Source organism: Dunckerocampus dactyliophorus, chromosome 1 (genome assembly GCF_027744805.1).
Source record: "Dunckerocampus dactyliophorus isolate RoL2022-P2 chromosome 1, RoL_Ddac_1.1, whole genome shotgun sequence".
NCBI lineage: Eukaryota > Metazoa > Chordata > Actinopteri > Syngnathiformes > Syngnathidae > Dunckerocampus > Dunckerocampus dactyliophorus.
The window spans coordinates 11,204,392-11,219,266 of record NC_072819.1 but is presented as its reverse complement, the minus strand read 5'-3'; the positions used below and the strand labels follow the sequence as shown (position 1 = coordinate 11,219,266).

The 14,875-nt window shown below is 40.6% G+C and overlaps 1 protein-coding gene across 2 annotated transcripts; it reads left to right on the top strand.

Moving 5' to 3' along the window:
- Positions 1–2,385: 2,385 nt before the first annotated feature.
- prozb (protein Z, vitamin K-dependent plasma glycoprotein b) lies at positions 2,386–14,214 on the top strand. 2 transcript variants are annotated; one of them, XM_054777916.1, is made up of 8 exons: positions 2,396–2,804; positions 8,575–8,738; positions 8,818–8,842; positions 10,468–10,647; positions 10,714–10,845; positions 10,918–10,994; positions 11,067–11,199; positions 11,270–14,209. In XM_054777916.1, the coding sequence occupies exons 1-8, from the start codon at positions 2,396–2,398 to the stop codon at positions 11,890–11,892; spliced, it is 1,743 nt and encodes a 580-aa protein (XP_054633891.1). In that variant the 3' UTR covers positions 11,893–14,209. The 2 variants fall into 2 exon arrangements, with proteins under 2 accessions (XP_054633890.1, XP_054633891.1); XM_054777915.1 differs by having other exon boundaries at positions 2,386–2,804; positions 10,468–10,845; positions 11,270–14,214.
- The last annotated feature ends 661 nt before the right edge of the window (positions 14,215–14,875 follow it).

The window sequence follows — 14,875 nt, the reverse complement described above, 5'->3', positions numbered from 1 at the left end:
TTCATTTTGCACATTTGGATCTTAATGAGGTTTTAAGTAGAGCTACAGTATGCAAAAGCAAGAAGGGGGCGTGAGACAAAAAACAAAGAACTTGTAATTTAAACAAAACAAAATCTGAAAAAGGTTGTTTATCACCAGATCAAAAGTTTAAGACCATAGGCTATAAAAGCCAAAATCTGCTCAAAACTTTCATTTTCTGTCAGGCATTCACACTGTCATGCCCTCCCGATGGCTAAAGCTAAGAAGCTTTCTCTTTTTGAACGTGGTTGGATTGTTGAGCTGCATAAGCAAGGCCTCTCCCAGCATGCCATTGCTGCTGAGGTTGGGCGCAGTAAGACAGTCATTCAAAATTTTTTAAGATCCTGAGCATTATGGAACAAAAAAGTCAAGTAGTAGACCCAAAAAAAATCACACCTGCACTGAGCTGGAGGATCCGATTGGCTGTCCATCAAGACACGTGGCGGTCTTTGACCCAAATGAAGGCCCTTACTGGTGCCGACTGCAGCGCAATAACCTTCAGACGGCATCTGCAGGAAAAGGGTTTAAAAAACAAATTCAAATAACTCGTCTCCTTCAACGCCACAAAACTGCCCGTTTTGACTTTGCCAGGGAGCATCAAACATGGGACATTGAAAGGTGGAAAAATGTTTTATTCTCTAATGAGGAAAAATGTAACCTTGACGGCCCAGATGGCTTCCAACGTTACTGGCATGACAAGGAGATCCCACCTGAGATGTTTTCTACCCGGCACAGTGGAGGGGGGGCCATCATGGTCTGGGGTGCTTTTTCATTCAGTGGATTGGAGTGGAGTTCATTCAAACGGTGGCTGCTTACATGAAGATGTTGCAGCGGGCATCCCTCATGACTGAGGGCCCTCGTCTGTGTGGTAACAGCTGGGTTTTTCAACAGGACAACGCTGCAGTTCACAATGCTTGCTTGACCAAGGACTTCTTCAGGGAGAATAACATCACTCTTTTGGACCTGCATGTTCCCCTCATTTAAATCCCATGGAGAACATTTGGGGATGGATGTCAAGGGAAGTTTATAAAAATGGACATCAGTTCCAGACAGTTGATGCCCTTCGTGAAACCATCTTCACCACTTGGAGCAATGTTCCCACTATAAATCTCAAAACAATTCTATACATTAACCAACATTTAAAGTGCGTGCATATTCATAAGTGCATACAGGTAGTAAACACACCTATATTTAGCTTTATCTCCCCACTCGTCCTCTGTTGGTCCCATTAGCAGTGTCAGAGTGCCCTCTACTGGTCAAGCAGTACAGTAGCAGTATAAATACTGATTGAGTGACTACAAGGCAAAATTAAAAATAAAATATAGACCAGTTGGCTTGTGTTCGTATCCGCGAGTGTTCGCTAATCGGGTGTTCGTAAGTTGGGGACCTAGTGTATCTTGCTTTAATAAAAGCTTTAATACGGCATTTGAAGACGAAACAATTGATGGAGTATGGGGAGTTTTCGAGGCTCACATTGTGATCATATGCTAATGTGAGTATGTGTGTGACAGTCAAATCACTGAATTCAACGGACAAGATGACCAGGCTTTCTCAGCAGTGGAAGACACCAGGTTTGACGAGTGCTCTCTCACGCACCTAGAAGTTCCACCAATGTACTCTCACATCCAAAGTCTCCCTAAGAAGGCGTGTCATCCTCTGGAAGTTTCACCAGTGATGTGTTCTCTTCATATAGCCAGTAGCAGGGGTGCAGCCAGGAATTCTGGGTCCGATGAAAAAAATCACTTTGCCCTACCTTTATTAATTATTTACAAATTTTTACTAGTGATTACCTATTTTTTAGGTCCCGTGGCAGTTAAGGGACTTTGGAATTGTCCTGACTTTTCCCCTTTATACGGTACCCCTGGCCAATAACACTCATCATAAATAAATTGAAAAATGTATAATTAATCTATGTGATCGATATCGGCCGATGTCAGTCTTGTATGATTGGTATCAGAATCGGCAGCATAAAACCCTGATCAGAGCGTCCCTAATATGTAGTATTTTACACTGATCACCAGGTGCCTGTAATGTTTCAGTAATGTTGGGTGAGACACACAGTCACCATAATTGATGGCAGGAACAACAGGCTTTTATTGCAGGTTTCAATGATCTCACAACAGGCACAATAATCCCTAATAAAAATCCCTCATAATAACATGGGCTACGGTACTGTGGCCGTAACCCACACAAAGCTAAAACTCAACTCTGAATCCCCGTCACGCAGCACCCCTAAAAAACACTTTTAGGGCAACACACACAAGCATGAGTCTTATTTATGTCTTAAATTGCTTATTTACTCTATTTTGTCTACTATATTGGGTAATAAGAGTGCAAAGGTGACTAGAGGGGTGTTCATGTCTAGAAAGCTCTAATAATGTTAATAGGTTGTAAGCAAGTCTTCTATGCTCTGGTTTTAGTTGGTATCAGGAGATGTCCCTCAGCAAATGATATAAACAAACACGCCTACTGCTTGTTTTGGGAGGTCAGAGTCCAAGAACACACAGTTCACTGCAAAATGAACTTGATGTCAACATCTGAACACGTGGACATCATGGAGACCACACATTCAGTAGGCAATCAGGTGACTTGTCCTTGTCATGGAGGACTATGTGCAGGAGCTTTTCACACTGTCCTTGACGACCGGGATGTGACGAGACTCATCCACCCCAATGTGTGTGTGCGTGCACTCAGCATCATGGCCGTCTGCGTTATGTTCCCTCGAATGTCTCTCCTCTGGCTTACCTTGCTTGCATGCAGTCTTCAGGCGCTTGGCCAAGGCAACGGTAAGATTTGTTACCTTCTTGTATCTTGTTAGTGCTTGTAGGTCATCAGAATAAAACATTAAAGAGATACGCTTGCTTTCTCATTCTCAGGGTTAAAGTAGAAGTAAAGGTAAATACGAAATACACTCCTGATCAAAATTTTAAGACGAGGTAAAAACAATTGCGAGAATTTACATTGTGCACTGTTGGAGCTTAAGGAGGTTCTAAATAGAGCTTCAAAATGCAAAAAGAAGAAAAGGAAGTAAGACCAAAAAAAATTGTTATCAATTTATGGTGGTCACACTTTACAATAAGGTACACAAAAATACAATAGTTACTGAGGGACTAATCGAGTGATTCAGTAATGAGTAGCTGCACCATTCTTGTTAATCACCTCAAAAATTGGTTTGGGTATTGGTTTGGGAAGCTAGTGGGAATGTTGCTCCAGGTGGTGAAGATGGCTTCATGGAGGGCATCCATTGTCTGGAACTGATGTCCATTTTTGTAAACTCCCCTTGCCATCCATCCTCAAATGTTCTCAGTTGGATTTAGATCAGGGGAATAGGCAGGATGGTCCAAACGAGTGACGTTATTTCTCTGGAAGAAGTACTTTGTCAGGTGGGCATTGTGAACTGTGGTGTTGTCCTGTTGAAAAATCAGTCATGGCCACACGGACGAGGGCCTTCAGTCATGAGGGATGCCTCCTTCAAAATCTCAACATAGCCATCTGCCGTTTGACACCCCTGCACCACCTGCAGCTCCACTGTTCCATTGAAGGAAAAAGCTCCCCAGATCAGATGGCACTCCACTGTGCCGTGTGGAAAACATCTCAAGTGGGATGTCCTTGTCATGCCAGTAACGTTGGAAACCATCAGGACTGTCAAGATTACATTTTTTCTCATCACAGAATAAAACTTTCCACCTTTCCACCTTTCAATGTCCCATGTTTGTTGCTAGGATAAGCGGCATAGAAAATAGATGGATGGATGTGCAAATTCCAATTTTGTGGCATTGAAGGAGATGAGGTCTTTGAAGATGTTTTTTGTTCTTAAAAGCCTTCTCCCACAGATTCCGTCTGATGGTTATTAGACTGCACTTGGCCCCAGTAAAAACATTGGTTTGGTTTGGTTTGGTTTTGTTTGGTTTGGTTTGGTTTATTTGAACATGAAGGTTACAATGGAATACATCTCATGAATCATCCTTTCACAGTTCCACATGTCCAAAAGGAGTAGGAAGAAGCAAAGCTTATTTAATCCTACCCCCATCTATTCTACATCTTGTACAGTACATATTATTCACTTCCTGCTTTCCATGTAATATTTTTATTTAATAATCAGTGTCATAATAAATAATAAAAATAAAAAACGAACCTGACAGAACAATCATTGTGATGATCAAGACTCTTCTGCCTTGTATTTGCTGTGGGTTTTCAGCGTTGTTCTCGCGTATAAATGTTTTAAGTTTCATTTTCCCCTAAGATCATATTTCTGCTCTCTGATTGAAAAATACTGTATGAGATTTTTGGGTAACAAGTTATTATTAACTTTATGCATTATTCTAGCGGTTTGAAAGTGTACTAAATGAGAAAATTTTAATATCTGTGATTTTAAAATTAAAGGGTTTGTATGTTGTCTATACTTGGCATTATGAATGATCCTCACAGATCTTTTTTGCAGTACAGTGAGTGAGTGAAGATTGCTTTTATGATTATTACCCATATCTCCACACAATACATTACATATGCTAATACTAGAACAGTAAAAAGTGTGGAGTGATTTTTGATCAAAAACATGTTTTGCTTTATTCAATATTGAAGTATTTCTTGCCACTTTTTGTTGTATATATTTAATATGAGATTTCCAACTCATTTTTTCGTCTGTTTTCTTTCACTCTTTCAGTATCCACTCCGTTTATTTGTATTTGATTGTATGTGTCCTTTCTGCTATTTCCAAATAGCATTATTTTAATTTTACTTAAGTTCAGGGATAATCTGTTCCTGTCAAACCAAGACTTTAATATGACCATTTCATCCTTGACCTTTTTAATGAGTTCTTGTGTGCTTTCCCCAGAACAAAAGGCAGTGGTATCATCCGCAAATAATACCAACTTTAAATCCTTTGTTACTTTACAAATGTCATTGATATACAAATTAAACAGTTTTGGTCCCAATATGGACCCCTGGGGTACTCCACAAGTAGTATTTAAACTCCAGATGTGTATTCTCCTAGCTTTACAAATTGCTTCCTGTTTGCTAGGTAGCTTTTAACCCAATTCAAGACTAATCCTCTGATTCCATACCGTTCTAATTTTGTTGTTAAAATATTGTGATTAATTGTATCGAAAGCTTTTGTAAGATCCATAAATACTGCAGCTGCACACCTTCTGTTGTCTACAGTATAGCAGTAGTGATTTCCTCCGTGATTTCAATTAGTGCCATAGAAGTTGAAATGTTGGCTCTGTAACCATATAGACTACCTGCTAGTAATTCATTGTTGTTAATAAATTTGTCCAACCTGTTATTAAATAGCTTAGGTAGTTTGTAAATTGATGTTTATCTCCATTTTTTTAAACTGGAACCACTTTAGCTATTTTCATTTTGCTGGGAAATTTTCCAGTCTGAAATGATAAGTTACTGATATATCTTAACGGTTCTACAATCTCATTGATGACCCTTTTAATTGTTTCCATTTCAAAACAATCAGTTGATGTTTTTGCCTTAAAATTTTTGACAATGTCAGTGATCTCCTTTTTAGTTACAACAGTGAGAAACATGGAATTAAGATTCCCATCTACATTCGTCCATTGTGTGTTGTTTTGGGATTTCTTCTTCCAGTTTTGGTCCAATATTTACAAAATAATTGTTGAACATTTCAACTACCTCCTTCATGTCATCCCTGTTAGTGTTTCCAACCATGAAATAGTGAGGGTAGTCTGCTTTCTTAATGTTGTTGTCGAATGTCTAATGTTATTTTTGTTCTTATCAAGTACCTGGCTATAATATTCCCTCTTACACACTCTCAAGATAGTTGTCAGCTTATTTTTATAAGTCTTATATTTTTGTTCTGCTTCTGTAGTTTGTTGAATGATGAATGTCCTGTATAATGTGTTCTTCTTCTTACAGATGTTTTTTAGTCCTTTTGTCATCCATGGCTGGTTGTTTTTCTTTGCTTCTTGGACTTCTCTTGCCAGGGACAGTTCTTATCGTAGAGCTCCATATAAGTACCTAGAAAGTTGTCATATGCTTCCTCCACATCTGTTGCACTGTAGACCCTCTCCCAACTTTGTTCTTCGAGATCTTTCCTGAGGACACAGATGCTGTCCTCTGTACGCAGTCTTTGAAAAGTCTTTTTTTCCTCCACCTGTCTTTTATTATAATGTTCATTGTAAATTGTGAACACTGGAAGATGATTACTGATGTCACTAATTAGCAGGCCACTGATGGTGTTGTTATCAAAGTCATTGGTGAATACATTATCGATAAGGGTGGCACAGTGGTCTGTTATTCTACTTGGTCTCATGATTTTAGGATATAAACTCAAGCTGTATATTGTGTCTGTGAAGTCGTCTATTTCCTTGCACTTATGTGGATTCAAATGATCAATAATGAAGTCTCCACATATGAAAATAGTTTTTTGACCTATGTCTGTAAACGTTGTCTTAATCCAGTCCTCAAAGATTGCAATCTTTGACTTTGGAGTTCTATACACAACTTATTAACACATTTTTGCTTTTTTCTTTACAGATTTCAATTGTAATACATTCTAAAATGTTATCAATAACAAATGACATATTCTTTACCATTTTGTAGTTCAGATGTTTGTCCACATATACAGCCACACCTCCTCCATTTGAATTGTTCCTGTTTGCACACATCATTTCATATCCTTCCAGCTCAAAGTCAAGTTTCTGAGGTTGCTATTACTTTGAAAGGTTCCTTGAATTGGTTCAAATATTGTTTGATGTTATTAAAGTTTGCATACATGTTTCTGCTGTTTATGTGGATAATGGATAACTTATTGCTGTTATTGAAATCGTTGTTATGTTCCTCCTCCGTATAACAACAGCAGTCATTTCATGTGAGAAAAACATTTTTAATCCGGATCAATGTCTTTTTCCATATAGTCCAATTGTTTTTGATCTGTAAAACAAAAAGTGTCCAATTTTAGATCTTCTTGTAGTATATTAAAGCTGTTTTCCTAGATCTAGATCCTCGATGTCTTTGACAACAAGAACTCTGGCCTCTGGTCCGCCATTGACTTTGATGAAGATTTTGCAGTTTGCACTCCATGTTCCTTGGATCCTTCCTTGCTTCCTCACATCACATGCTTTCTTAGCAATTTCAGCGTTGCGCTTTGTCAGGTTGTCAGGTTGTGAGGTTGTCAGGTTGTCAGGTGGTCATTCATGTAGACGTTTGTTCTAGTGAATTTGACGATGACGACGGGTGTAGTGTGATTCCTGCCATACAGTGGGATGCAAGTATCAATAGATTGGATGTCTACATCCACCTCCTTCGATTGCAAGAAATCAACAACTTATTGCTCCGTTGAGGCGACATCCATTTCATCTGGTTCATCAGTATTCACCACTGCTCTGGCGTAGGACCTTGGTTTGATCCGAAGCCCCGTCACGACCACGTCATTCATTCGTGTGTTCTGATCCATGTCATCTATGGTGATTTTCAGCTGCTCAATGATTTTTCTTTTTCTTCACACTCTTTTTCAAGAGTGGCTCTCAATGCTTCATGACTTTCCTGTCATTCTTTATTCTCCACTATCAGACCTTGAACTTCATCCTCAAGCCATGGACCTCCTTCATTAAGGAGCCCATATTTTTTGGCAGGGAGCCTATTTCTTTTTGCATAGAGGTGGTGGTCTCCATAATTTGCTGCAACTGCTTTCCAAATTCCCCCATAATTTGCGCTGGGATAGCCTCATGCCTTTGCGCTAAGCTTTTTTCTTGCTTTTTCTCGTGGTCATTTAACGTCTGCATAGCTTTCCCTATTAGTGCATCCATATGTTGACTCGGATGTACAGGATAAGCGATATGTCCCAAATGAAGGATATCCCTTCATTTGGGACGAGTCTTAACAGCCAATCGGATCCTCCAGCTCAGGAGCGGTGACATTTTTTGGGGTCTACCACTTGACTTTTTTGTTCCATAACCCTCAGAAAGTTTCAAATGACTGCATCCAACCTCAGCAGCGATGGCGCGCTGCGAGAGGCACTTGCTTATGCAGCTCAACAATCCGACCGCGTTCAAAGAGAGAAATCTATCTGACAGAAAATGACATTGAAGCCACATTTTTGCCAAGATTTTAGCTTTTAAAGGCTGTGGTCAGCTAAAGGCTGTTGATCAGCTGATGAAGAGCCTATTTCACTTGTTTACAAAAAATTGCATCATCAAATTTTATTTGTCTTACTACCATTTCTTCTTTTTGCATTTTAAAGCCCTACTTAGAACCTCCCTAAGAAGATCAAACAGTGCAAAATGTAAATTATTGCAATTTTTCAACTGGTCTTCAAATTTTGATCAGGAGTGTATTTGGTCACTAAATCTGAAAAAAAGAGTTTCCTCTGATTTCCTGATTTCCTTTCAGGTTCTAACTAGAAATTCATTGTTGTAGATAACCACAATGAACACCATGTCAACAGATGTCTTATTTTCTCATATTTCCAATGGATAAAAGAGCGTAGTAGTATAAAAACAAAACAAAACCTGTTAAAAAAAATCATGTGTGACATACAAAGAACATTCGTCATGGCCTAAAACGTCTAATTGCACAATGTTTCAGTGTTTGTACGAGCACCAGCAGCACAAAGCATCTTCCTGCGGTCTAAACGAGCCAACCTGTTTTTCGTGGAGGAGATACTGCAAGGCAACCTGGAGCGAGAGTGTTATGAGGAGCTGTGCAGTTATGAGGAGGCCATGGAGTACTTTGAAGACAGTGCCAAGACGGTCAGACTCACCACTGTGACAGCACTTGTGCTTTTTTTTTTGTCTGGCTCTATTTTTGATGATATTTGTGTCTTGACAGCTTGCCTTCTGGACCATTTACTCTGGTATGTTTGCTACACTGAAACCTCCTTGACTGGTGAAGTCACTAATGGGGGGACATTTAAAAAAATGTCATCCATCTATACAAATGAATTAGAAATTAATTAACTAATAAATTCATATTTTCAAGTAGCACTAACCCTTTTCCTATGAAAGTCAAATAAAACTTTTTATAACTATACATCCATTGTATTGTGTCTCTGAGCTAAACTTATTTACAATGTATACATTCTACAATGTTTTTGTCAGTATTTATTTATTTGTTATGCCATAATTTTAACTTAATCATTCGGTCTGTATACAGACCCCTGCAATTTATAACTCATACATTTTGACACTCTAACCTCCCTCCCTGACGGTGCAAACAAAAATAACACAATGTAACTGCACCACCATGTGGGTATCAAAAAATGTTTTCATATTAATATACACACAAAACGATACTATTTTATAACCTGAAAGGCTCGCTGGATACCTTCCTTTTGGGATAGTTCGAGTGCGGACGTCCCAGCATGACTTGTGGGTATCCGCTGTATTCGTTTTCGTTTATTCTCATTTGATTTACTCGTATTACCCGCATATCATTTTGGACCTGTGGTGGTATGGTCTGCTTTTGTGCAGACGGTACGGGTTCGATTTTCATTTTCATTTTTCTTCTTTTCCTTTTCCTTCACCACTGCAAAAGCTATATCCTGTATTTTTTTATTTCTATTTGCTTATTTATTCATTTATCTTTAATTTCTATGATTTATCAAATGTTCCACTTATCTATTAATTAGGGCCCAAGCACTGATGTGCGAAGGCCCTCTTAAAGTGCTTTGTTTATTATTATAGTACTCTATTCTGAGACCTTTCTTGCATTTTTAAGGGCCTTAACATGCACGAAAACTCACCAAAATTTGAGGATTTCGTTTTCCAGCTGCAATTGTGGGTGAACACCAAGGGTTGCACTCCAACAAACTAGTCCTAGGCACTTTGACCAAAAGAGCCCAAATGAATACTAGACAGATGGGCAATGTTATATTGCGGAGGATTTTAGGCTGTTCCATAAGATGTGAGCGGGGCATGACAACAACCTTTGATGATCTATCCGGCAATTCGCCACTAAACTGTAAATGTTCATAACTCAGTTCCACAAAGTCAGATGTCCATCATAATTGGTACATATAATGATGATGATGATGATGATATGAAGCTACAAGATGAGAGCAGCACATGAAACAAGCGTGTATGAGAAGACGATCTGGCACCGAATGAGTGCAGGCACCAGGCTAAAATACACAATGACGAGGATTGCTTGCAGGTGTGTATGGTTGGCTCCACCCCAGCCGGCAAGGTGGTGTACTGCAACACAGGCGGCAGCAGAGCAAAAAACACAGATCATGACCTTATTTTTCCAACACTATGTTGTTTCCTTCTTTCCATCAATTGCTGCACAATCTCTATCCTGTTGTCTCCTTGTTAAATGTTGACACCTAAACACAGGACGTGAACACACAGTGGCCACACAGGATGTGACCGAGGGCCAAAAAAAAACTGGCCCCCAGGCTGCACTTTGCCCTGCACTCAATGAACAGTATGAATATGACCATCCAAAGTCACAAAAAACATTTGTTGTTGTGTCTGACAGACAAGCACCAGTGCCTTCCTAACCCCTGCCTTCACGGTGGGAACTGCACCATCAAGGTGGGTGGATTCCACTGCTCCTGCACGGCCCCCCACCACGGATCAGTTTGTGAACTGGGAGCACAAGTCGAGACGAACAGCCAGGAAGATGAAGCGGAGGCGCTAAAAGCTCCACGGGGGGCAGGTGACCCTCAGGGATTTACCAAAGACCCTCAGATTGACTGTCCTGCTTCAACATGTTCTGTTTCAGGAATGGTGCCATGCCCCACCAAAGGCCCAGGCGTCTGTCACCAGCTGTGCACGGTGTCCTCTCGCAACTTCTCATGCTCCTGTGTGGCGGGCTTCAAACTGCAGAGTGATGGGCAGACCTGCCTGCCTGAAGGTCCAAAGCAACAAACACGTATTTGAAAAAACTGCTTAAAGAGACAAAACTGATACTCTGGTATTTCCTCAGTGGAGTTTCCCTGCGGACGACTTCCTGGCATCCCTACGACAGGACCATTATGTCACCATGGAGACTGTCCTTGGCAGGTGACAACAACCAGTGTGGTTTTTGGCACGAAGCGTGCGGCGTCTCTGAATGTGTGTTTGTTTTGTCTGCAGGCTTTGCTGTTGGACAGTGGCGGGGCAGAGCTGTGTGCCGGCGTACTGTTGGGTCAGCGGTCCGTTCTGATCGCTGCCAGCTGCCTCCTACAGGAAGCTGACCCCCACCCCTCCAACTTCTTAGTTGTCACTGGTATCAAACTTTACTAACCCAGTTTAAGATCCGCCACATTGAGTGACTTCGGTATTTTCTCGTCTCCTAGGCAACAAGGGAACACTGATGTCAGTCAAAGCTTTCTACATCCACAAACGCTACCTTCAAAATCACCATGACAACAACCTTGCCTTCGTCGAGTTGGCCAGCCCCCTGCCCTTGGGCACCGCCCTCATCCACCTGTGTTTGCCCACCAAGGATTTCAGTGAAAACATCCTCATGTATCCTGGGAGGGCTGGGGTTGCAACGAGCATGAACCAGAACTTGGACCAGAACCTAGTCTACACGAGTTTGGACGAGTGTCGCCGCCAGCTTAATGTCTCGCTTCCACTAAACAATAAAATGTTCTGCATGAAGAGTCCAAGCGGACCAATAGGGATGCACAATCAAACCCAGATGGAGAGTCTCAACGAACCCCAAACTGAAGGTCGTCCAACAATAAAGTCCAGAGCTCGGCAATGTGGCGGTCTGGTGGCCGGTATGCCTGTGGCCACAATGGAGCGCGGGACTGCGTTTCTAACAGGACTGCTCATTTTGCCACCTAAAGGCTGTCCTCAGAACGGGCTGGCGTTCACCAAAGTGTCCCGATACCTAGCTTGGATCAGACTGCATTTGGAGGCTGCTGAGAACCACATGACCACACAAGCCCCCGAATCAAATAAGACTAACTGAACCAACTTTTGAGTGACCTGTCCAGTTTAGGACGTCACACATTCTCTGCCAAAGATCATCAATTAAAGATGCTCTCCTCTATAACATCACTGCAAAATCAGTATTAGTTTAGTTCAAACAGAGTGAGACATCCTGTTTCTGGAGAATAGCAAGCGTTTGGAACATCAAATATGATGAATTGTCTCGTATTACATTTAAAATGAAATCACTTGTTAGAAATCTTATGTAGGCCATAAAATCTGTTGTGGAAATAAATATTTCTTAAGAAAAGAGAATGCCTGGAATAAAGACAGGGAGTTTGCACAGTTTATTTCTTTTGCAAAAGAGGTCAGACATGGCTGTCTGCAGATGTCTGGGGCTATATAAGTCTTTATACTCCATAACAGCGGCGGCCAACCAGTCAGAGATCAAGAGCCACATGTTTTAGTGTGTTACTGCAAAGAGCCACATCATACACATGAACATCATTCCCTCCTCACACACATACCTTTGCTCAGACAGATTTATGTGACTGCAAAGTTCAGGACCTTTCGGAAATTGATGTTGCCAGGTTGATGTTGCCGTGGAGCGAGCTGAAGTGTCGCTGAAGATTTGAAGCTTTGAAATGCGATAAAGACGCCTGACACAAAAGGCAGAGTGGCTGGTTGCGCTCAACAAAAAAATACAAAACATGACACATTGGCTTTGTTCTGCTTTTTTGGAATCAACGGGCATAAAATAAACCTATTAAAATTGATTTTATTTTATTTTTTTTTTATTAGAATTGGTTTCTCCAAAACCTAGATGAAACAAAGGTAGGTGTGAGTTACAACAACAGCTCCAAGTTGGGAAAATATGTGAAATCAGTACGTAGTGACAGTGACTTGATTGTACAACACACTGATGTAAGTAAGTTATTTTTTTCTACTATTTTTACTGTATTTAATACTTTGCCTACAGCCAATGGTCATGCTAATGAGAGCAAATGATCCATTCAAACCCAAATTTACAACTGGAGGAACATTACTACAGTGTGACAATGTCGGCTTTAATGCACATTGAGACAGAGACAGATTGTGTATTGGCTTCAATTGATTGAAACCTCGTATTGCATGGCAACCACTTAAATGCACAAGCTAGATGCTAAGAGGCAACATATGGCATAATGGCAGAGTGGTTAGCGCAATTTAAAAAATGTAAGATTCATCAATCCCAATGGCCAAACTATTAACAAAGTGTCTGTATTCAGTCAAACATGATGACTGCCTACTGCTCCTCAGAGATTAGTCATGTGCAGATCACATTTATGTACATCGTAGATGTGAAATGTTGTGTTGCTCATTCATTTCTTTTCTATGTTCTAGGTGAATGTTAAATGACCTGACATCTGGTGACCCTGATGAAGGCCCTGAGGAGGACGTACCGGCGCTCCAGGACGCAGAAAGCCCCACTCTCAGGGTGGTCAAATGAGAGACCAGGGGCCTCACTTAAAAAACTGTGCGTGGAAATCTGTCTAACAGTCTGCGTACGCCAGAAACCCAACATGTACGTGCAGACAAAAATATTTAGACCTAAAAAAAGTGGCATATGCACACATTCATGCAATTTGTGCTTCACCCGCTGTCCAAATGCCTTCAATTCACTGTAAATGGTCAGTGCAAAGCAGCTCATGAATGTGGCGCCCATATTTAGTGACCCTTGAATGCATTTCGTTCTTATGAATAACGGCTTCTGAGAAGCTGAAGACGAAGAAGTTGGAGAGCTGGAGGCCCGTAAAAATATCATATTTGGGGGACAGCTGTGGCATTACGAACAACAGGAAAATAAGCCAGCGCAGCATCCGCTGTCAACAGCGTCAGTGGAACGGGGCCAACTGTGGCAGAAGTCGTCGTACACACATTTCCATTTCTAGCGTAGTATCTGATATACTAACATACAAAATGCCAAATCTTATATGTTTTTTTATAACTTAATGAGTATGAGGCTCTGCTCACGAGAGTCTGGCCAGCTGCTCAATAGTAAACAATAGTATATCAGTATATCAGACGGAACGGCAAATGAGGGGTAATGTAATTAAACATACACCAGACCTACTATAGAACCTCAGTGTGGCACTTGAACCTCTTCCGCTTGTACACAATGTAGACAATTTTGGAAAGGGCCCAACCAAAGATGCTATAGGTGCCATGATTCTATAGATGTGACAGTCACTGGTCAACATCAAAACAACATGTGTATTGACCATGTAAGGAAAGGACCAACCCTTCAGACAACAGGTTGACATAATGGTTTGCAAACCCTATAAGTTTGACTTCTTGACAAATTCTCGTTGTAAGTTCTTCTGATGTGTCGTAGCCTTCCCACAGGGCGGCCGACCTGTTCATGATGGCTGCTGGTTGTAATAAACAAAAATGTAATAAAGTTCTCTTTGCTCAACTGGTTTGCTTCATCATCTAGTTTGGGAAGATAGAAGGCCTAAATACACATCGCTAGTGAGCATGTTTCTACATTTTTCCTAATTGATACCACATTTTAGGTGAATATAAGCTTAACAAAATCTGTTTAACTTTTTTATTAACACCATCAAAATATTAGGTATATTATAGTTATTTTATGAGGAAGTAATGGTGTGTGTTATTTCAAAGCACAACAACAGAAAAGATTCAAGAGTTTTATTGTCATATGCACAGTAAAACAGCAGTTCTGCTCTGCAATGAAATTCTTGTTCTGTTCATTCTCCCCCAAAAATGAAAGAAAAACACAAGAAAATGAATAAGAACATAAGAAACATAAATATCAATAAATGAAGCAACAACAACAGAAGAGACATGAATACCAATGAATGAATGAATAAATAAATAAATAAAGTGCTATGAGTGTGTGCGTGTGTTGCGTGCGGCGTGTGTGAGTGCTTTGTTGAGAAGCCTGATGGCCTGTGGGTAAAAGCTGTTTGCCAGTCTTGTGGTCCTGGACTTCAAACTCCAGTAGCGTCTGCTTGACGGTA

Excerpts from the sequence above, each read along its gene's own strand:
- prozb (XM_054777915.1), top strand. The coding sequence starts at position 2,396 with ATGTTAATAGGTTGTAAGCAAGTCTTCTATGCTCTGGTTTTAGTTGGT. Across the intron at positions 8,843-10,467 it reads CTTCTGGACCATTTACTCTG|ACAAGCACCAGTGCCTTCCT; the intron begins GTATGTTTGCTA and ends TGTGTCTGACAG. Across the intron at positions 11,200-11,269 it reads CAACTTCTTAGTTGTCACTG|GCAACAAGGGAACACTGATG; the intron begins GTATCAAACTTT and ends CTCGTCTCCTAG.